Consider the following 24,074-nt stretch of genomic DNA (forward strand, 5'->3'; position numbering starts at 1 on the left):
GGCAACTGGATTCTGCTGGGCCATTTGGAGAGCACCTGGAGGTCCAAGTATCCCCTTGCACTTCAAACTCCTCTTGGTCTTGTAAACTCCTTGAGCCTCTCCACAAGGTCCCATCTTTGATACGTGTCTCTTACAAGACACAGATAGTGTTACAACACATTTAATGCACTACTGTATGTCCTATATGGTAACTGGGCTGATCTGTGTGTTATAAGCATGCTGACAAACCCATGCAAAATTCCCAGTTTTTACAGGGATTTAAGAATATGTCTTAATTCTTACTTTGTTCCAACCACCTACACAAAGAGGGTCCGGTCAGTCAATAAAAATAGCAGATCTGACAGTGATTCACATGTGGTGGTGGGTCTCTTGAGTGGCATTTACTGAATATATTGTGTCTTTCCTCTTGCACTGCCAGAGGAAAAACATGAACCTACTGGAGTCAACAGGATTTTTCCATTGATTTGAACCAGAGCTATGATTTCCTCCTTGGTCGGTGGGATGAAGGAGATAGAGAAAAAGAGAACAACTTTGTAAAACCCTTGAACTGGACCAACCTGAAAGAGGAAAGCGTCCCCAAGTGAGTTGCTGAGACAGAAGACAAAGTCCTTCTTGGGGTGTTCAGGCACTGCTTGCACTATGCTGTTTTCCACCCAGACAGCATGCTTTGGGATGCTGTTGTGGTCAATGCCAGATCTGCCATCAGTCTCATAAAAAAACAATGTGCATCCTAAAAGAGACGATCGTGTATTAGCAAGCAACACATTTAAATGCAACAGCCACCCGGAATCTACACAGCGTTAATACTTGGGACTGCAAATGATCGGTAAAACTGTCACAGGGATGAGGGAGGATTTGCCGGGGCCTGTTCAGGTTTTCAGCCCCACAGCAGAGAGCAGCACCACCAGCGGCCCAGTTGGCCTGACAAGATGGTGATTTCCACACCGCGGGGGCATGCCACAAGCTGTATGAGGCACCAAGCAGGGCCATTTTATTCGCCCTACGATGGCTGACACAGAGCCGCAGACATGAGCCAAGGAGGTGGCATGTGGTAAAATACAACCCCACATGAGAAACATCATTGTAAGTCCCAAAGTGGGGGTCCTCCACGGCCACCCCATCCCACCAAGGGGACCAAAAAGGAAGATGCAGGAGTGAGAGGGGGGGTCTCGGGGGGCAGTGCCGGACAGCTGCACGCCAGCCCGCCGAGCAGACAGGGCCCCAGGCAAACCTCCATGGCCCTGCCTCAGCCTCCTGCAGCTGCTAGCTGCTACGGTCCCCGCAAGGCGAAGATCAAGTGATTTAATTACTGGATGCAGATGAGTAACTGGAAGAAAAATGGACTGGAATGAGCTGCACTCACTGAAAGACTGAGGTACAAAAAAAAAAAATACCCCAACAAACGAACAAAAAGCATAAACCAAATCCTTATTCCACTACAACGTTTCAGCTCTGACTCACAGCGATACGGCCAAAAACAAAAACGCATTTTAGCTGGGGACAGCAAACGACCTGCTTGGTTTTACAAACTAATCTTTACAATTCTCGGGGGGGGGGGGGGGGGGGGGGAACGGGACGCTTTTTTAAAATAAAACTGGCACATTGTTTCTCTGCCACTGGAAACAGCCCTGGGTGCAAAGGGAGAGGTGCAAAGAGGCCTGTTACCCAGCCTCTCCGAAAACTATTTGCGGCCAAACAATAGCAGCTGTTAACTTCAAAGCCTCGTTTAAACACTAACATTATTAAGGCACAGCAATCGAAGGAGCAAACACCCCACTTGAGTCAAAGCACTTTAAAATAACATTGCCTCTGCGCTCATCCTTCCCCTTTTTCCTCCCAGATGGCCCTTTGTTTGCCTGCTCCTCACAGCAAGACCTTCCTGCCACAGGGCCCCCCTCCCAGGAGATTAGGGCTGCCCCCGGCCCTCCCGCTCTCCTCTTTCATTTCCCCAATCTCTCTAACCACCCCAAGGAAGAGCTGGCACCTAACTTTGCTGTTGGTTTTAAAAAGTGCTGCAAATTTTAAAAAAAAGTGCTGTAAAAAAAGTGCTCTGCAGGCAAACCAGGACTTTTAACTGTACTGAGGTTTTCGGTAACCCCACCTACAGCAGGAGACATGGGTCTGCCTCCCCTGGCTCACAGGCGAGGCCTGTCACGGCAGAGGAGAGCGAGGCCAGTCCCAAAAGCCTGCAAGCGTTGCTTCCCATTTTGCTGCTGATGCAACCGGATGAAGATTAATTAGAGGTTGCTTTAGGAGGCCATCTCCTCAGTTGCGCTGCTCCGTTAACATTTATGTGCATTTATAAGCACTCAGACCGCGAAGAGGGCCGGAGCACCCTCCGAGCAGGAACTGCAAAAATTCAGAGAGAAAAGGGTCTGTGGCCCGGGCAGCCGAGGAGGACGGCAGGGTGGCCGGGCGCTGAGGGCTGCCCACCGCAAGATGGGTGACACAGCCAGAGCCAACGTCTCCCAAGCCACAAGCCAGCCTCGATGACCAAACCATGGCTTCCTGTCCACACCGCAAATGTGTCACAACTCACTGGGTGCCTCTACTTGTGAAGCACATCTCGGAGAGGCCAACAGCACTAAGGATGAGAGGAATGCATGCGAAGACGGAGCCCTTGCTTGAATGCATGCCAGCAGCCAGCATCATCACGAGCAAACTCCCACTGTCACGTGCCTGCGGCTGCACACAGGTATTTAGTTTGTCAGCAAGCCATAGGGATGCTTCTTAAAGGAAAACACCCAGTGCTCAGAGAAGCCACCCAGGTAGTGCCAGCAGGACTCAAAGCAGGGTATGAACCCCGCTTTGGTGCAGCATAGTCACGTGTCTTGGACTACATGCATGCCATAATGTGAGCATATCAACAACCATCAAATAAAACCCCACTCAAAACATCAGGACCACTTCCTCATTCTTGCTGTTAATTACACTGAAGTTCACAGCAGCTTTTGTTAAGAATCTAGACTATTGGTTTCTTCATCTGCAGCAATACACAACCCACAGGATACCACAGACGCCCATCTGGACAAACCCTTGCGCGCTTGCTCTGTACCTTTCAGGGAAACCCAGTAATGCTTCCATTTTCTGCGGGTGGCCGACTCCACTTTCTTGTTCTTTTTGTGCACCAGGAAATTTTTCACTGCCAGAGCACCGGCTTTCCGTACCGTGCCCTGGGCGGCTGTCAGGAGGATGTCGGACTGCCCCGGGGAGCTGAGAGTGCCGCTGCTCTGCTCATCGCTGAGGGCAGAGCCGGCCTCCTCCAAGTTCTCGCTGTTGGTGGTGCTCATCTCCAGCTCCCGGCGGAAGTTCTCATAGACCCCCTGGCGAAGCCCGTCACCTGTTGAGCTGCTCCCGCTGTCGCTGCCGATGAAAGCCCGACTGGCCGTCGGGGAGTAACTCGAGTTGGTAGCATTGGAGCGTCTAGAAAGGAGGTCGGTGTCGGTGGCTGCTCCCTCGATCCCACTGTCGGTGAACTCGCTCCCCTCGCCTGCGTTGACGTCCTAGTTGCGAGAGAGACACAGGGTGAGATGAAGAGCCTGGACAAGCCTGGCCTCCTGAAGACACTGACAGAACCCAAAACACCCAAGTGGCATCACATTTCTTCACGCCCTCATTTTGTCTGGCACTGCAAATCCCTCATCTCTTTTTCTTCTTAAGACAAACAACTGGAAGAAATGGTGGGGTAGGCAGAACTTCCAGCACAGTTTAGGAAAGACCAGTCACACACGCACGATTTCAGGTGGTGCTTCTACAGCCTTAGCATTTTGGAATATAAGATGCAGCATCATCTGTTTACATTAAGCTAAGTTAACAGTGCTAAAGGTTTTGCAAAAGGAGAACATATGGTAGCAGAAACCGGCCGCATCAAGAAAAGCAGCAATCAACCTACGCATTTTGAAAAGAAAACATTGATATTGTACATTCACACCTACAGTTGAAGATACATTTTAGACATCCCAAGATTGTCATCTGCAAATTATATAACAAAAAAGGTACTTTTTTTTTTTTCTCCTAAGAAGTTAATGTATTTGACATTATTTCTGTTTTGTGTCACTTCTACATCACAAACCCTAACGAAGGGCCATAATCCCACGGTGATAGACCCTGCCAAAATATTGCAACAACGGCAGACCCTTCCTGGTCCCCAAGAACTTGCAGTTGAAGGATCAGAAGAGACAAGAATATGGTGGCTTGAGCAAGACAGTAAACAACATGACTGAATTCAGGTTTCGAAGGCTGAGCGGCTCAGCCTGCCCCCTGCAACAAGACTAGTGCCCAAAGGGGACTAACCACCCAAAGGCATCTGTGGCAGTTTTTGAAGGAGGACAAATAAAGGCCAAGCCCTGTAAGTGGAGAGAAATATCTTATGTTAGATATTCAGGAGAAGAGGGAACCAAGGAAGATGCAAAGAGGTGTTGAAATATGGCCAAAACAACAGGGATTTCAGCCTCTACCTCTCCTGCAAGAGCAGCTGGTGCTTGATTTACAAGTTTGAAAAAAAATGAAGAGACTCTGAGAAGAGGTGGCAGAATGCAGTATTTATTTTGAGAGAAAACAAGCTTCTAGGTGTTGGTTCAAGCACCAGTTTTCTATGCATCCAAGAGCAGCTCTGCGGAAACCGAGAAACCCTCTACCAAGCTCTGTTTGAAACCTTCCTCCTGTGGAGCAAGAGCTGGATGAGGAAACCTTAGGGGGAGGGGAGGGGTGTTGCTGAATTTGACTAACTTTTAAGGCATTAATTTATAACGGATGGGCTCGCTCTTTATAAACGCCACCTCTCAAGGGAGACTTGGAGTCCAGCTGGAAGAATAAGCACTTCCTTCCCCACTCAGCAAGCACACTTACCCTAGTCAGTCTGGTTATTTAATGCAACACATAGTGATAGACAAGCTGTTCTGGACAGGCCAATATTCCTCTACTCCCACTGCACATGAATGAGCTGAGCAGGGCTTCCTACAAGTGCAGTCAGCTACCCATACAGAGCAGTTTTCACAACCACACTTTTTTTCCTGCTGTTTCAGTACACTTGTTTTTTGGAAGCCAATTATCTTTCTGTTTCTTGCAGCACTGCAAAGGAGGGATATCGGGAGAGGGGAACTGGTGCTGCTCAGAAACCGGTGTTTACAAAATACTGTCACAAGTGAGATTTTGCACTCCATCACGAAAAGCTGGATGGTGCAACTTCTGATGACAGCGCTCCACCTGCAACCCTGCGTGTCAGGGAGCCAGGACTGGCACGGCTGCTCGACACTCACATGCCCAAGGCGCTGCCTCTCTGCCAACACAGCTATGTCGTCGTAAAACCGGAGTGCCAAAGAACTGAACCAGATCTCCCATGTTCACTGGAATAATTATTCCCACGGAGTGATGGGGGTTTGCACTTGTTTTCTGGGTCCTTCTTCTTCCGTAACTTTTTTAAAGGGAAAAAGTGTGCCACTCATATAGCATAAACAAATCTGCATTCTGCAGTGAACACTGCGTAACGGTGGCAACAAAAACTATTCAAGGTTTTGAGATTTTTACTTTAGGTTAATGATTCAATAAATATACAATCTGTCTCATAATTATTTTATCCATGCTATACAAAAAGTATACAAAAATTTTAGCTGATGTTAACTTTTAGGAAGCATATCTCATGCTTTAACTAGAATTAGTCAGTTTAAAAAAATAAAGAGCTACTAAAACAGACCACCAACTTGAGGGAGATAGGATTTGTAATTCTGCCAGCCAGTGCATGCATAAAACTTGCTTGGTGCTTTTTAGCAGATGGAATATTTTTTCGAAAACAGAAGCGCACCCAGAGATGTTCAAGCACAGCGCTGCAATGCAGGCTCTCAAGATTCCTCGTGCCCAGTGTGACACAGCCTTCTCGTGTAACCTTGATGAGACACAGTATTAATCGCCTCAGTTTTCCCATCCACAAATGGGGATTATACTCCTCAACTGATACGTGGGCATAATGGCTTACTATTTATAAAAAAAAGAAAGGATGGAAAACTCAGAGTGAATGTTATATACACTCATGAGCTTAAATTGTAGCACATTTTGCAAACATGTTTCTAATCTCTACCACAAGGCAAGTGATAGGCTGGATGGGTCAAAAGATCTTTTCAGCATAATGCTGCAACCCTCCCCCTAACCTCCCTCTGCTCCCTGCACTCCCTTCTCCTCTCTTAAATATCCCATATCAAAGACTTCTTGCCAACCGATGCAAGCCCTTTGGTAGGACGAGGGTCTGAGCGTACAAAGGTCAGAACGGTTCAAAACCTACAGCCTGCTAATATTGTCCGCGCTCATGAATTATGAAATGTAGCATTGAGTGAGCTTAGCGCTTTCGGAAGTCTGCTGTATGAGAAGATCGGTCTCGGGGTTAGTAGGGTTAAGAGCATTCATTGCCCAGGTCTCTGACTTCTGAGTTCCTGCTGCAATGTCAGCTCGTTCTCATCAGAGGGTATGAAAAGCTCTCAAGAAGCAGCCGGCATCTGCTCTGGCCGTCTTGCAGTGCTATAATCTGCACACTGAAGCGCATTCAGTTAGGAGTTCAGCAGAAAGTGCAGAGGTTTAGTATTGTGCTTCCGCAGAAATGTGCCGAGGCTGAAGGGGTAACACTCCCAAGCCAAGCAACAAACCACAGCAGCATGTGACAAACACATCACTGGGGGCACAGAACTACTCCTGCAAATTTTCAAATGAGGATGCTGAAAATTAAGCATCCCAGCTCTCACCATGACCAGCACAGCTCCCAGCTGACTAGAGCAATGTGGATATACAGGCCCCTAGCTTTGGACTCCAGCCTTCAAAGTACCTGCTGACATGGTCACCAGAGACTACTGCCCAGATGCAAGGCAAACATTGCATAACCTTGATGAGAGCCATTTAAAAATTACTCATGTCTTCTGCTCAGGTTCTCAAAGAGCCCCGCAGGCAAGAGTAACATCCCTCTCCTCCGAGGAAGACTTATTACCATCCCAGGTCCATGATGGGATGGGCCACAGAGGCTTGCTAACAAAACAGGCATTTCACTCCTTGGCAGAAGGAATTGCCAGGTAAAGACTCTTGAGACCAAGAGTGAGCTACAGAGATGGCTCAGTCTTCACCCCTCTGACTCTTGCCCAGCGTCCCTGCAGCTCTCCACCAGGATGCTGATGGCATGTGCCATGTACATCACAGGAGCTGGGAGACAGCTGAAGACTGCAGAATGCACGTTTCTGAAGCCTGCAGTTTGGACATTATACACACACATCATAACCAATCACCAACACATTAGTCTGGACTTGTAATTGCTGTCATAGAATCATAGAATGCTTTGGGTTGGAAGGGACCTTGAGAGATCATTGAGCCCAACCCCCCTGCAGTAAGCAGGGACTGAACCTGTGAACTTGGCGTTATTAGCACCATGCTCTAATCAAGGGGCCCTGTTTTATTTCACTGGTTAAAAAACCCAAAAGTTTCATTCAGTTCTGTGTAAGATTCCGGACACTGGACCTGATATTTTGCACCTTGCCAGAGATCTTGTGTTTTGTATTTTCAGGCTGACAAACAGCTGTCTCCACGCAGAGGAATATTTTTGCCTGGAGAGACCATCCCAGGAACCAAATGCAAGACTGGAACTAAAATCTGTGCTGCCCGGCTTAGCCTTCCCACTGGTGTTTACCTAGCTTTGGGCCTGTGAGGACAAGAGGGCAAAGCAAGAGGGAGGTGGAAATCATTAAATTGGTCACACCAAGTAGAAAGCGTGTAGCAAAGAAAAGAAAGCTTATTTCCTCCAAGCCAGAGAGATGGGGAAAGTCATGGGAATAGCAGTTCTTGGCATTTCGCAAACACCTCAGGTCTCAGTCCACAGAGACAACAAACTGAATAAACAGGGGGCTCTGTCCCTTCGATTTAAGATTGCTCAATGGAAAGCAGGGAGAGAGTCGCATTAAGACCACTGGCTGAAGAAGGGAACTAAACAGGCTCTAGAAACTGTGCTGCAATATGCAAGTGCTTTGATGGGGAGGTGGTAAGTAGTAGCACAGCTTCCACCAGGATCCAGGATCCCTGCTGCTGATGATGATGATGGAGGAGTAGCACTGTTTCTTACACTGGCAGTGCTACCATATCGGGTGTAAATGCCCAGGGTCCATGAAGAGGTTCAGCAGACAGTAATGGAGGGAAAGGCAGAATGCCCTACATCAGAGATGTGCCACAGAATGAGAAACCAGAGACAGACTGAATGGTGCCGTTGTTACCAACAAGAACGCAGCGAGGCCCAGCAAGCAGGCCATGTGCCAGGACAGCTACAACAGCCCTAAGAGCATTCAAGCATAATGAAGTGGAATTATCACAGCCCCATCAAATTCAGAGAACAATTTAACTAATGAACCAATTGGGTAAAATATTAGCAAAAGTATTAGCAACCCACTTAAATATATGTTTTTTACTCACATGAAGACTGGGTTTCATGCAAAGCAAGCCAGTGGGGAATAAAACTGTAATGCAAGCTACATCAAGCTAATGTACTTGATGCTGTAGCTTTTGCATACTCATGTGATACTCATGCCTCTGTATGTCCGCTATAGCCACATTTGTTAAAAAATTCTTGCTAGATTTAGAAGATACACAGAGAAAACCCTTGTGCTTTCGAAAAAATGTCTACGTTCAGCTAGCGAGGATCAGGCAAAAGTTTTGGGGCAGGTTCCAAGCGTCTTTGTCCCCTCATTGAACACATTTGGTACTGGCCTCTGCTAGCATGAGAATACTGGATGGATAAGCCTTGCCCAACTCTCCGGATCATGACTGGCACATTCAGAGCACTTGCAGTAACAATGCCGTAACCAAAGTTCCCACCAACAGCACTGTTACAGACACTATTAAAATGGCTTGGTGAATCACATTCTCCTGCTTGACTGACAGCAGTGATTCACGGGCACTTTAGACACATGCGACTGATTTAGTAGGAAAACTCTTATTTCCCTAATAGAAACAGTTCCTTATGTGGATAACACTTCTTTCTAAATTAACCATTAGATTGAAAGTACTCATTAGTAAAAGGCGACTGAGTGGGTTTTTTCCTTGGAAGTGGCTCCCTCCGAGAGGACGCAAACCGTCTGTTCCCCGTCCTGTTCAGCAACAGAGCAATAAGGTGTTCACATTCAGCAACATCCTGAAATTGCACATAACCTGTCTGGTTGCTAGTTAGGCAAGCACCACGGAATACATTTAGAACAGATGGGTAAGCAGCCTGATGGTTTGCATGCTTTTATGTGCCTGGTGTCTTTTTGAAGCTCCTATGCAGAAAAAGACTGGCCTGATAAGTGTTTTTTCCTTTCTTTTCAGTAATGACTCTACCATCATTTGATGGTCAAGGTGGTCTGTTACGGTACAACTTCCTCCAAATCAGAATGAAATTCTTTCTCCAGAGTAACTTTAGCACCTGGTAATAAATGCATTAGAAGACTTGTCTGTCTTGAAAAGAGTCAAAACATTCCAAGAAGCAAAGATAAATCATAAATTGCAATTGAAACCTGAGTGGGAAAGATAGTTTTAAACCTGCAATGGAAAAACACAAAAGCAACTCCATAGCTCATTCTGTCTGGGAGGAAAACAGTTTTGAAGACTGTTAGAAACACACTGAACCATGTCCACAAAACTCACTGTAAAGTTGGAGGGATTATGACATGAAGGAGGTCTGCCACCGCAGCAACGAACAAAGCCCCTCAACCAGATGCTGTGAGTTGATACAAAAGAGGGTTTTGAACATATCTACAGGCTTGCATACAACAGGACAGTACTATATGAGAACTAGCCAGGATGCACTGGATTGACAGCAGGCTTTGCAGAACTAAACTGACAGCCACAAACCAACACGGGCCAACTGCAGTTGTCTGTTGGATTGGTTGGGTCTTGTTTACACCTCCTAGGAGGGCTCCCAAGTCCAGTGAGGTACAGTTACAAGCCAACTGCAATTTGTATGTGGATACCAGACTGAGAAGCTGGGTTTGTTACCTTTGGGAATTCAAAGAGATCGGATACTGATATGTACAAGCAGCTTTGGTTCCTTCTTCTGTGTACTCACCACACTGATGCAACAGTTCTTCAGATGTCTGAAAGAGTCAAAATTGAAAAAAAAAACCAAACCCAAAACCCAAACCCTTATATGTGTTATTAAAGCTGCTCAGAGTGGTTTAACAAGCAAGTACGTTTTGGTCATGGTTCTCTGAGATCAAATTTACTCTCAACAAAAAAGGTGCTAGTCCAGACCTCTAGATATTTCTCCTAGCAGTAAGCTTCCCTCTTATTATGAAAGGATGAATCACAGTCACAGGTTTCTGAGCAATAATCCCTGGGAAAGTCTTAAGGCATGGATTTCAATGGATTTTGGTTCCAGAATTCCTTTGTGAACTTGTCTAGGTGAATGCTCTACAGTATAATTTGGCACCTTGGAAAGACAGACAAGGTACTGGGTGCCAGACATCCAGAAGATGCTCAGATATAGGAAGGAGATGTGCATCCACTTTGCTCCTGGGGGACAGGCAGGTAGCAAACACCAATGTATCACGCATCCATCAACCCCGTTTCCTTTGCAGGCAACTCTGACACATATAGCTGTTACCTCAGTATTACACATGGCTCCTTCGCTCCATGTTAAGCTATCACGTTAGCTTGGTGCCTGTAACACAGGGGTCGAGAACATTTTTGGTTCACTGACTCCCCAGACATCTTCCAGCTAATACCTGGGCCATTCCAGAAAGATCATCTCTGTAGACCACCATGCTTCCCCAAGGAGCCTCATTTTCTTAGCTGACTTAGATGCCTTAAGGAAAAATGGACCCACAGGGACTCCTGCAGCAGTCAGGAAAGTACAGTCCTGGCAGACTTGTCAGCTGTGAGATAGAAAATGTTGAAAATGAAAATGTCCCCCCATAAAGCTGCAGGGAAATACATGGGACAGCTTTACCCTTCTCTCCAAGGTACTGTGCAGAGCTCTTCATTGACTCAGCATGGTTGTGGTGTCAGTTTGAGATCTGTTCATATTCAGAAAGCTAGTTTTGCATCCCTAAAAGCTAAAGTATTAGGTAAAGGGAAGGGGGAGGATGTTTTGATTTTGCTTTTTAATAACATGAGAGAAATCCAAGCCTGTGAGAGAATGCACAAAGGACAACAGGGCCCTTAGCAGGAAACAGCATGAAGCACCACCATGGGACCTGAGCACACCTGCTTTTCCCTGGCTTTAACACTAATTTTTGAGGGGTGCTAAAGGATATAATACCATGAACGAGAATCAACCCATAATCCAGTAAAGCCTCTTGCAGTGTGGTCCCTGCACACAGCTTCTGACACCTGCACAGATCTGGGGTAGATGCTCGCTTTCCATCCCCAGCAGTAGGAGGAAGTCTTGGTTCTTGAGCACTGCAGTGTTTAATCCCTCTGCTCCCAAATGATATTCTGAGGACCCCCCGAAACTTACCTTGCTTTCATCCCAATGGACCACCCAGATGAAGAAAGTTTCTAGAGGGATTGAGCTAGCCATAAACTAACACAAGCAGCCTAACTGTGCTCGAGTTAAACAAATGGCAACGTGCCTAACCAAAATCCTTGAAGTAAAATACAGGGTTAGGTTACTTTTTGTTCGCCAAGAAGAGGCAATTCTTCTTGAGAAATGTAACAGAGGGGGTAGAAGTGGGAAGGGGGGAAAGCTGCTAGAACAGCAGTTTGAAATCAAAACTTATCATCTGGGAGGTGTTCACCTGAACAATAACCTAACTTGAGGGAGCAGGGAAATGTCTGCCATCTGGGATGATGACTAGTCACAGGATCACATGCTGAAGCTCTCTGAAAAGAAACGTTTCAATGGAGCACTTCATTGGAAGGGATCACTACTGCAAATTGCATCCATCTAAGCAAACACAGCCCAGCAAACAAGCAGCTGGGGCAACCTGTCTGTGATTTTTAAGTGGAAAGTATTTGAAACTAAAAACATGCAGTGTATATAGCTTTACAGAGAATACAATTATTGCCAATGGTACAAGCACTTCGGATGTATAAATGACGAAGTCCTACTGTTTAAAAAAACACATGCCTGAATGGAGCTAGATCAGATATCAGGACTGCTGATTTGCTTTCCATTGGCTTCAGACCAAGAGCAAAGGAAGAAAAACAAATTAAGATCTTCAAAAGAGTATCAAAATATTTGCCAGCGAAGACCAAAACACTCATTTTCACATGCTCCTTTCCCTGACAATATTGAGGCAGGGTTGTGTGCTCTGAAGGGAGTGACTGCTATTTGCTTTAGAATATCCTGACTAGGCAATACCTGATCTAATCTCATCCATCTGGGAAGGGCAGCCTGGTGACAGAGCAGGGAAGACCTCGGAGTTTGGGTCTGAAGCCCTCTACTCAAGCTTTCCTCCAGGCTCATGCTGAATCCACTTCCAGTTAGCCAGGCTATAAATGGCTCATTTGGTCTAGCCATTAAAGGGGTCCGGTCATTCAGACCCACTGAGAGCTGCCACATGGGCTGCTGCCTGTCCCAGCTACATCCGAGACCTTGGGAACGACCTCCATCTGAAAGGCACTACGGGGCTGCGTGAACAGAGGCTCAAATCAGTGAGATGCACACTACAGCAGAAAACCAGTAACATTTTACTTTTAGGCACTTACTGAATTATGTGTCATTAATTATAATTTAACGATAGACAACTTCATGTTTATTTCTTTCCTCAATTCCCTCTGGAGTCAATCGACTAAGATTAAAGGTCAGGGTCAATCTGATTAAGAATCATATTTAGGTTGAAGATAGCTATGTTTTCCAGACTACAGACTGAGATGTACAGAATTACTTTAATAGGAGCAGAGTTTCAGCTGCAGAAGATACTCTGCCTGGAAAAGCGATGACCGAGGAGGGCTAGAAGAGCAGGCTGCAAGGTCACAAGTGTTATGCAGAAAGTGAACAGGATGCAGTGGAAGCCAGAAGGAGAAAATTATTTCAGAAGAGAGAATTCATGGGGGACAGGTCAACCCAACACTCTTGGATGCATTCCTCGCACAGGAAGGCTCAAATCACTCATTTTCTGCGATCGGGAAGAATGCCCTAAAGGCAAGTTCACCCTGTACTCTCCCAGTTTCTTTCTTTTACTGGGCACTCGGTATTTGGGGAACAAGGTACTGAGCTAGATGGTGCTTTCATGTGACTGACCCAGTGCGGTGCTTTTGCATTTTGAGGTTATATCCTCTATGCCACAAAAGCATTTGTGAAAAAGTTTTACACAACTTAAAAACAAGCATCAGCTCTCTGGAGTTTAGCCATCCTACAGAACGTAATGAAACACTATAGCCTGTTATAAAATTCCCTGAGATGGTAAAAAAATAATATCAACTGGAAAGATATTCTCTCTTTAGGCTGGTTTCTGTGTACATCCTGATCTAACTCCCACAAAAACCTGGGTTTCATCCCCTGCATATTCTGCAAAATTTTTTCATATAGGATTTTTTTTTTTTAAGGCTTGAGATTCCTTCAGGCTACCTACAGAGGCCTAAAAGTAGTAATAAACTTGAAAATCGGACAAAAGGGGATTTAACGCGCCAAGGACATAGTCTGGGGCTGGCGCTGAAGGAGGCGCAGCTTCCAAGTCAGTCGGGCAGGAAGTTTGTTCACTCTCCCCCTGGTTAGCTTCACAACAAACACCGGACTGAAGATGGTGTAAAAAACTTTGCTTTCCCTGCAGAGTTGAGGGACATCTTCTTGCTGCTCCTTCTCAAAAGTTATGTAAAAAACCTGGACTGCACCATTGTAACACTCACGTTGGAATTGAGCTTTCCAGAAGAAATCACAGACTGGGCTATAAAGCTCAGAGAGGAACAAGTCACCCTTCACATACACGAGTGGTTGACCATGCAAAAACGCTTTGGCCACTATGTCTCCTTGGGTTTTAATGCACACGGGAGTCACACCATGCTCTAAATACTGCTCGTAAAACACCATCGTTCCCCCAGAAAAGACAGTCCACCCATAGCCTCACACCTCCTAGGGACTACTCCTAATGCCTTCTCTACAAAGCAAACACCAACACTGGAAGCTCATGGAGGTCTCTCGCTTTGGTGGCCACTGCCATCACCATCCTGACCACCATGAAAACCAGACGGGGAGGAGTGGGACCTGCAGGGCTGGAGCCAGCATCAGGTAGGGGATGATCATGCAGATCTGGCGCAGACACTGATGAACAGACGCTGCTGGCACCACGGCCTGGCAAGCAGATTTTGCTGCATGACCAGAATATCTTCTGTACGTGCAGGATGTCTTCACCTGACTACCCTTGTAGCCAAGTTTGAAATGTCAAAAGAGGTTCACGCCCTACGTAAGGCCATATGCCCCCATTTGATGGTCTAGAGAAAAGAGCAGTCAGAAATTATCCACAGAGGGGGAACATGGAATAAGGAGGTGCCAAGACGGGCTTGGAAATGGCACAAAACCATATCTCAAGGTTTCCATTCCCTAATTCCCCTCCTGAAACTTCAATTAGGGCTCATAACAGCAGGGGAGCATGTGGTTACATTTGTCTCTGAACATCCACCAGGAGGAGGAGGAGAAGGAGGAGGAGGGAGTCTCCCGCAGCCAGATGTTTAGTTGCAAGCAGGACACAACAGGGCTATTTCACAAAATCTGGATCACAACAAGCAGATTGTAGGATCCTGGGGATCTCACAACCCACAGTTAGAACAAGTTGTACCCAACTGGAGCTTGTCTCCCTTCAAGCAAAAATGGGTGAAAATGTCAGCCAATTAAGCTTTTTCCACCTACATCACATCAGCTCCAAAAGCCAAACAGGATCCCAGCAGAGCTCTCCGGGAAGTCTCGCTTCAGCAGATCTGAACCCTTAATGACAAAATGTTACGAAAAACAGAACTGCTGCATGGGTGCCCCAAAGCCACCCTGTGAATGTTAATCGCTTGTGCATATTGAATATAATTGTATCTCCAGTATTAAAAAGCTCTCTTCCTCAAGTAGCGGAAAGTGACTCCCACAGTTTAATTTAAGGTTTAAATTTGGAAGGGAGAGATTTTCTTTTCTTTTTTTTTTCTTCTTTAATGTAAACCACATACTTGTAAAGAACCCATGCGTAAGGCATTGTAACAGAACACATACACCTGTGATTCTGGCACCTCCTTTCTGTGATACATTCAGGGATGCATTTTCCCAGTAGCAGGGGTCAGCACACCACAAAAATTACAGCTACTGACAACTTCTTATACATTTAGCCTGTATAGAAAATATGATGATGTACATATAGTTGAACACGCATGTAACAGTGGCTGGATTCAGGAATCAAACACACGGGCACAAGCCCATTGCTCTGGTCTCAGACTTACCCTGCACTCAGCCTCTCCTGTGTTCAGGGACCTCTTTGGGAACTAGACTAGTCCAAAGCTACCTACAAGTGGCCATCAGAACCCTTCAGTATTTCTAGCACTAGGGCAGGTGAGACTAAAAAAAATCATGCAAATATCCCAGCTATGACTTCCCAAAAACTAAAAAAAAAAAAAAAAAAAAAAACCCACTGGCAAATACAAAACCAAATTCTTGTGAGGATGGGCAACAGTGATCTGGGCAGAAATCTCACTCCTGGCTATGAGGCTCAGGTAGGTGACCTTGAAGAAGGGAGCTACCTCTGCACTGTTAAATAACACAGGCACAGTGCCACGTCACTGGCCTGGAGGTCAAGAGGAAAAACTGTGTCCAACACCATATTACACTTGGCCCTGGGTCACCTTTGTGCGGTGCCCCTGTGGCCCTAAGATGTAAGTATTATTTTGTGGGATTGGGATGGGGGCAGGCAGTTCAAAAGGCTGGAAAAAAACATGAAAGTTTTGCCTCAGTCTACTAAATTGTTTTTGTATCATGAAATGTTTTACAGCATGAGGACACATATGGCAGGCTCTGGGGCAATGCTCAAGGTGGTCATCAAGAGAGTGAAGCCCATTGAGAAAGTGTTGAAAGACTGGGAAGGGCAGTGGGAAACGAAGTTCCCGAAACTGTGACGACGTACCAGCTGGCACAGGCCAACACAGTGCCAAGCAGCACATTAACAGCAAAGCAGTAAGGCCATCAGCTCTAAGCCTCAGCTTCCACCATCTCAGGTAGGGTAACCATCACACTCTATCTACTTCACACCAGGGGTGCCAAGTAAAGATGTGCAAAGTGCTGAGATATTGTCAGACTGGGGACCTGGTACGGAGACAGGTTGGTAGTTTCCCTCCTCTCACCCCATCCAAAGCCACCTAATCAGGTTCACCAAGGAACTAGTCTTTTTACTTTGTGTGCAAATTTGGACTTCCTTTTCACTGAATCTATCAAACACATAATGACAGTCATTTCCCTAAGCTTGCTAAAGGTAGGCTTGAGCTAACATGACTTCATTGCTGACAAGTATCTTATACTTATTGTATGCTGCTCGGATTAAAGACTTGGGAGGAATTTTGACCTTTCCAAAGCTTTAATTCTGTTGAATTTATACATGGTAATAATCACTGCTGAGACTCCTTATAGTCACCATCTCCAAGCTCAGGCGATACATCTAGTGAAACCAGTCCCACAAAGTGATTTCCCTGGGTATAGCTGAGGCCTCGCAAAATGCTACGCAAATTTGTGACTTTCACTAAGTGCCTCAGAGGAATCTTCTTAATGCCAAGATAGGCACCAAGAAGAAAAACAAATGCTTTGCTGTTCACCAGCAACACTGTTCTCTTTTTCTTAAATACACTTGAAAGAGGGCTGGCGGCAGCAGTTGCACCTAACAATCTTCATGAAAGCTGTTACGTTCAAGGCTGCCAAATAACATCCTTTTTTTTTTTGCGTGTTGTTGTTCTCTTGCTTTTTATCCTGCACTACCTTGATGGAGCACCAAAGGGTTTTTGCGCTCGCACCATAAAAATACCTCTGAAAATAAAGAGCTGATTTTGAAGTACAAAGCTGCTGTTGTGGGACGCCGCAGCATCTGTTTTAGCGTGTCATTTTTATATTTAGAAGCAGCGTATCTCCACAGATCAAGCACAGCCGGTAAGTCACTCAGCAACCCCTTCCCATCAGCTCTCACAAGTCAGTGCCAGCCGACGGAGGGGGACACGCTCCTCTCGCCCTCCAACAGCCCTCCGCACCTCCTCTGCGGCACGCTGCAACCTGCCTGGCTCACGCTGCCCAGCCTGGTATCTCTAACACTGGTGTTCTGCCAGCAGCTCAGCCCGGCAGCAGGACGCAAGCCTGCCGGCCTCCGACCTTGATGCAACGTGCCGCTTTTTTCTTTTTCTGGGTCACGCGGCATGGTGTGTGTATGCTGCATGGCATACGTAAGAGAAACCACGCAATAAAATCAGGGGAGCCGCTGAAGCATGCAGTCTGGCGCACAGCTCTGACCTGCACCGTCAGACTGTTCTGTCTGTGTCCCCCGGCCATGTTTCTGAGCCGGTGCCCACAGCTAGAAAATAGTGCATGTGAAAAACGCCACAGCCAGCCACTTCCATTAGGCAGCTGGGCCACTGCTCTGAGAAGGTCCAGCAAGCCAGCCAAATGAACTTAAACTAAGCGCAGTATGCCCGCAATGTCTGTGCCACACACAGCTTGTACAGGTGGGCAGGATTTGTAGCTCCTTTTTCCCCCATCTGCGAGTAGTCTGCCACTTACTGTAAGCAAAATTGCTGTTTGCAGCGCAAGGCGGTGCTGTGTAACTCAATCAGGCAGAACATGGCCAAGAAAAGCAGGGCAAAACATAATAAAGACCCAACAGCCGCCGTCAAAGAAAAGGTCACACGACCGGTGTTCGGAGTGCGGGAGGCGCACCAGACAGAAAAGCTCATCTTGGCTCTGTGCTGTCTGTTTAAAAGGATGAAGGATGAAGGGTATGATGTCCTCCCTGGCTAGGAGAAGCAGCATCTTCTCCATACGTCTACAACCCCCATCATTTCTCAGTTTACAGCGGATGAGCACCACAGCTTGCGGGACTGGCAGTCTCCTGCGAGGGGACAGCACTGTTTCTGGGTGATGTTTTGCAGAAATGTGAACTTCGGCTATTTAGAAGAGTGAAATTTCAGCCCAGCGAGTGTTTACAATGGAGGGGAAGGGAAACACTTGCAGGTTTCTCCTTTCCTTCCAGCCACAAGAGCCAAGGAGTGCTTGCATGTGTGCAGGCAGGGAAGGGTGACAAGGCTAGGAGGGCAGAGAGGGGAGACAAAACCAATGCACACAAGCTCCCCAAGCAGAGTGATCGGTTTTGGCAGCTACCCTGGGAAAAAAGGCACCGTCAGCACTGCAAAACATGCAGGAAAATCTTTAGCTGGCAAATGCAGATTTACATTTTCCAGAGGCAGAGAAGAGTGAAAAAGGCCCAAACAGAGTTGCAGGTAAGGGAGGGAGCGGTGATGGGATCAAGCCAGCTCCGGAGACCGGTTAGTTCAGCCCTCTTCTTGGGAAGGGGGTGTTGAAGGAAAACAGAGCCTGGAAAACCTGGAATATCTTTATCTACAGACACAGCTTAGCAAATGGCACACACTTCCATTTTACATAGAAGAAAACTGCCTTACCTGAGTAGTTTTTGCCCTTCTGCCTTGCATGCTGTTACTATGGCTAATTTGTGGGTTGGTGGCACCTTCAGAAAGGCAGTGGGATTTCCTACAGGGCAGCGTATTGTAATTGCTGTAGGAAGGTGCGTCCTCAGCGGTAACCGATGCCATCTTATGGCTCCCAATATCAGGGATGTCAGAGACTAAATTCCGGCAGTACCCTCCAAAGGCATTCCGTGGGCCACCATTGACAGTAGCGCTCGGGGTTTTGGGGGAATACAAGTCGCTCATAGAGTTGGCACGCTGGCAGGCAACCAGCGGCTGGGGGCTACCACTGGCCTCCGTCCCCCGGGTGGCCTCGGCATCCTTCTCCTCGGCCAAGCCCAGGATTTCCTCGTTGCTCGTTAAATGCTCCTGGCTGAGGTCAGAAAGCGAAAACTCCAAGCTGTCCTCGCGCCAGATGTCAGCCGATTTGGAGCGCTTCTTCTTGAAGCTGGCCGTCTCCATGAAGTTCGTCCCGTTGGCCGCGTATCGATGTGACCTCCCGTCGCCCTCCGCCAGGAAGGCCGGCTCATCCCCATAGAGCCTGCTCTCCTCCGAGTCAGGCATGCTCTGGACGGAGGCGGCGGTGAGGACGGTGCTGCTGTCCACGCTGGGGGTGACGGAGGAGTCGGTGTGGTAGGAAACAGGCCGCAGGCCCATGTCCACGCGGTCCACCCAGATAGGGCTTCCAAAGTCATCTAGGTTGGCCTCCTGGGCGAAGGGCTCCAGGCCGTTCTCCGCCAGGGACTGGGGGATGCTAGGGGTGCTGCTGGAGCGGGTGCTAACTTCCGAGTTACGGTGAATAATTTTTCCAGAAGAAGCGTGCCGTGTCCGGCGAGAGGCTTTGTTGGAGAGGCGAAGTGAGCGGGAAGTGTGCTTGCGGCCCAGGCTGGCGTGCTTGTCTCCGTAGAAGGCGTGCTCCACGCTCTGGCTCTCCGCGTTTCCCATGGCGTCACAGTCTGCAAGGGGAGAGAGCGGGGACCATTAAAGGAGGAAACCAAACACGCAGGCAAGAAGACACACGGATGCTCCAGTATACCCAAAAAGAGCTTTTTTTCTTTTTTTTAAATGAACCTATCCCAAAACCCCTAGACCACAGCTTCCTCTGGGTCTTGCAGGACGAGCTTTAACAGTGGCAACTCATCCCACAGAATTAATTAAGGGAGCCAGCGACCATACCAGCAAACTTAAAAATACAACTCAGTTAAACCGGTGTGTAGGAAAAAGCCAGACCATAGCTATGCCGGTGTACATGGAGAGTGCAGAAGAGGGAATGGTTGAACCTTGAAGCTTGGTCCGAACTGGAGCCAGTTTACCACCGAAGTGCACTGGCAATCACAGATCTGCACACATTCACTTGACTCCTAGTATTAGCTAATCCTTCGCAATTCCAGCCAACGCAACAAACTCAAAAAATCAACAGCTATTGTTTGTTTGCATGTGACAAGATGTCAAAAAGTAGATGGATATATGCCTTATCTGAGATTTCACTTTTTTTTTTGCTAGGAAGTGCGAATTGAAGCACCAAATAGCAAAGTACAAATACAACTGTTCAGCAGCAAGCTAATGATAGTTTTGATTTCTGGAACAAAAAAACAGTGCAACATTAAGCAGGTACAGAGAGCCCCACACAAGAAAGCCATATTATGAAAAATAAATTAGCATGAGTGACTCAGACTATACAAAAATAACCTTTCCTTCCTACTCACTCTGAAGCAGATAGCTAGATCTAAGTGCTTTGATCTAGCAAAGAGAAAACTGAGCTGGAACACAGCGACTGGGTTTCTGTCCCCATCTCTGTACCTAGCCTCCTGCATTATTCAGTCGCACACATCCCGCCGTGAAACAGGCTTCCCATCCAGAAGATGGGAGTGATGATCTGGATTCAACCTTGGAAAACACTTTGAGGTCTATGATCTCACTCAACAAATGTCAGAAATATTTTATCAGTAGTATTGGCTCTTTCTGGCCAAAGATCAAGAAGAACAAGAAAAGTAAATGTTAAAGTACATGGCCATTCAAAATTAAATAGGAGATCCTGAATTACACACAAGACAATTATATCTAGATAAATAGTCCATAAATCTTGAATAGAAATTCCAAGATAAAAACTTCCTCATTTTAATGTATTTCTGTTAGTATTGGTTGGGGTAAAAAAAAAGCTGCCCTGACAGTAAAATAATTCAGAGTTTTTCATTTCTTGGAGCAATTTCTTCTCCTTTAACAGGATGCACCAATGGGTATTGAGCCAGATGCTGGCAGAATGAATGTGATCGTGTATTTTCCCTTGCTATTTAAATATACGCTATTGCTGCTGCACAGAACTGAATTAGCCCTACATAAATTACATAGAAAGTGAGGAATTGATTGTGCTAAATGCAGGCACAGCAGTTCTGCCATAGGCTGCCCTGGGCGCATACGGTGGAACTGAACAGAACTTCAGTGATACTTCTGACCACAGTCAGAGGACTGCGCTTCTCTACCCTTCCACCCAGCTAAGCAGGTTGTGGCTGAGGCTAAAAATCTGTTCAGAGCTGGAGCAACAGGCACTTCTATAAATATCTAGACATTTCTGTATCTAAAATAAATATAATCGCATATCAAGTAAACTATACGAGGAAATACACTATGTCTACTGAAATTAAACGCTGAACTCCCATTGACTATCATGAGACTTGGTTATCATGCATCGTTTAGAAAAATAAATGCACTGAACAGAGGGCAGGTTTTAATCTAAAAAAAAATGACAGCATTATAAATCCCTAGACAGGGTTTATTATTCCTTAAAAGCTACAGCCCTTTGATATGGACCGCACTGAAAACCAAATGTCAGCTAGCTTTTGCTTCTAAAACATTTTATAGCACAAAAACCTGCATTTTGTCTTCCACACTGATGTCTAAAACCAGACCTGAACACTCCTCATCTTGCAAAAGAAACCCCGTGAGGGTAATGCTTTTAGCTGTTTTGATTCTGAGATTCTTGCTAACCACACTTTCATTCGACAGGATTTCCAGCAGCTGCAAAGCCCATCAAAGCATGCAACCATTTATCCCCAGTCTCCAGACATGCAGCCATCACTTCAGTACCTAAGGAGAAAGAGCAGTTTTAAATGTCCTCTTGAAACCCTGAATGATTGAAGAGTGGCTCTTTACCTGCAGAAACAGAGCTGGCAAAGGGCAGGAGCGTCCCCCGCACACCACACAGCGAGGCACGCTTGCGGACGAAAATGCCGGGCAGCATGGCTACAGAAAGCAGCCCTGTGCCACCATCTCAATGTAGTCTCCATGCACACCAGGCAAAATTTCACCCAGCCAAAAAGTAACAGAACCACAAATGACTCGGAAGGGAAAGGAGCAGCAGCTCAGGCTGCGTCCTGTGAGGAAATAATGCCGCTAGAAACACTCTCATGGAAGGAGGAAAGTCTTTTCTCCGCAGACGGCGGCAGGAATGTTTACTGAGCGATTTCACACAATGAGAAGTATCTGCTAGATACTGGCAAGAAGTGTCAGACTTCAAAGTAAAGAGCTGTCCCTTTTTAATTCCATGGATTGGCACTTTAGGTGAGGACACGTTTGCAAATCCTGCAGACAGCGATCTATCCCGGCGATTAGCCCACACCTCGCCTCTGCACCCACGAAGGACGACTGAAGAGGCCTTACCCGAGAGCCCCTGATTTCCCCGGCATTACACTGCAGGTTTGCACGTTCTGTGCGGTGGGTGCAAGCAGGCCGCAGGAAGACACGGCGCAGCTGATCCAGCAGCAGCCATGCAAGACGGCGCCGTCCCCGCAGTTTGTCACCGTCCCCCGCCAGATGCCAGCAGATGAGGGGCACAATAGGCTGAGCCCACCTCGAGTGGGGACGGCCAACCCCACCGGGTCCAGCCGAGGGTGCCCACTTGTGGGGTGCCTGAGACAAATGGCTCCCCCTGAAAGGGACCCTCTTCCTAGCTTCTCACCCCGATTTTTGCCTCCCCTCTGCATTTCTGGCTGAGCATTTCCACCAGCTACCCTCAACCAATTCAGGTGCTCATGCAGCTGAGTCTGCTAAAACAGCAGAAAATAAACCCAGGGGGAAAAAAAGGGAAGGAAAAAAAACCCCAAACCTTTATTTATTAGTTTATTTTCACTAGGATAGTGAATTCAACTGGCACGTGCCAGAGACAGCACAAGGGTGCCCGCCTGGGGACAGAGGAGAGCGAGAACGGGGCAGCATGGCTGGGGGCAATGCAGGAACAGGGGAAGAGGGGGCAGCGAGTGCCACCTCCCCCATTTTTTGGCAGCAATGAGCTGTTAGGTCAGCTCAGGCAGATGTGGAAAGGAAGCCCTGAAACAAGTGAATTCACACTGAAGCAGATGCCGGCGTCCTCAGCTAGCAGGAGCGGGCGCTGGGCAGGGGAGGGGAGCCCCAACCTCCCCCTCCCAGGGGCAGCGGCAGACACCCTGGGGCAGAAACTTCTTAAAACGCTGCAGCTACGACTGCCAGATGCTGCCTGTCTACGGCTTAACTGAATTTAGCACACTCAATGAAAAAAATCTGTATCAAATTAAGAAAATGAGTAATGTTAATGGGAGCTGCACGCAAATGCTGGTAGGACAAAGGCTCCCCTTGTTAGCTCACCCGTTGAATCCAGAGGTGACCATTAAAGACCTATCAAGGTACCACCAGGATACAACATAAATCAACTGTGACACGTCTTGATGCTTTAAACAGGTCTGTCGCACTCGGCCAAGGATTGCAACGTGTCAGAAATCTGTTCTGAATTATTCTCTGAAGCTAGCAGTGATTAGCACACACAGACCATGCATTGCAAGCAGAACTAGTTGGAAATTTTTCAGCAGAAAATGTTGATTCATCAAAACCCAAACTTTTCATGGGAATAGACCGCTTTTGATGAAAGGCTCCTCCACTCCACGAGGGAGAGATTTGAAAACCAAAGCGGGGAGACAGGCACGTCTCCTGGACGAGGCACCAGCTCGGTGACTCAGCTGCTTGCCGAAGACGCGCAAGATCAAGATTTGTATCTGCAGCCCAAGTCAGGCAAATGAGGGGTGGCAACTTGTTCCTCCACATCCTCAAGAGGCAGCCTGACCAGTGAGCTATTGGCTCTTGGAAAGGGCTCCCCTCCCAGAAGATCTGTTCCTTACTGGTTCAGAGCAGGGAAAATACGAAAATTGTGGAAGTCTTCAAGGGGCCAGGAAACTCACCTTTTAGCCAGCTTGCACATCAAGAGACAGTATAGGGGTTTGAGGTTTGGTTTTTTTTAAAAAAACCAAAACTTAAGATTGATATCAACATTAACATATCAGCAGGGAGAACACAAATTCTGCAGGAAAGCTTTGGAAAAAACAGCGTTCCCTGTATCAGCTACCCTAAACAGACTGCTTGAACTCTAACTGAACTGCTGAGTTTTTGGTAGATGAGTCTTATATAAATGGTTACACATCAACATTCTAGAAGACCACTGATGATGGCTCCATCAAAGAATACAGTTTTCT

At 46.9% G+C, this 24,074-nt stretch overlaps 1 protein-coding gene across 3 annotated transcripts in view; it reads right to left on the reverse strand.

Annotated features, from left to right (window-relative positions):
* Positions 1 to 19,535, reverse strand: part of TIAM1 (TIAM Rac1 associated GEF 1) — an 82,304-nt gene extending 62,769 nt beyond the window's left edge. For 2 of the 3 annotated variants that reach the window (XM_075711583.1, XM_075711592.1), the window contains exons 1-3: positions 18,556 to 19,524; positions 3,056 to 3,503; positions 558 to 730 (exon numbers count right to left, since the gene is read on the reverse strand). In XM_075711583.1, coding sequence (XP_075567698.1) covers positions 558 to 730; positions 3,056 to 3,503; positions 18,556 to 19,524 — 1,590 coding nt within the window. Of the gene's footprint in view, positions 1 to 557; positions 731 to 3,055; positions 3,504 to 18,555 lie in introns of all 3 variants that reach the window. The other variant, XM_075711579.1, reaches the window with a different exon arrangement.
* Positions 19,536 to 24,074: the final 4,539 nt, after the last annotated feature.

The sequence above is a fragment of the Pelecanus crispus genome, chromosome 1 (genome assembly GCF_030463565.1).
Source record: "Pelecanus crispus isolate bPelCri1 chromosome 1, bPelCri1.pri, whole genome shotgun sequence".
Taxonomy (NCBI): Eukaryota; Metazoa; Chordata; class Aves; order Pelecaniformes; family Pelecanidae; genus Pelecanus; species Pelecanus crispus.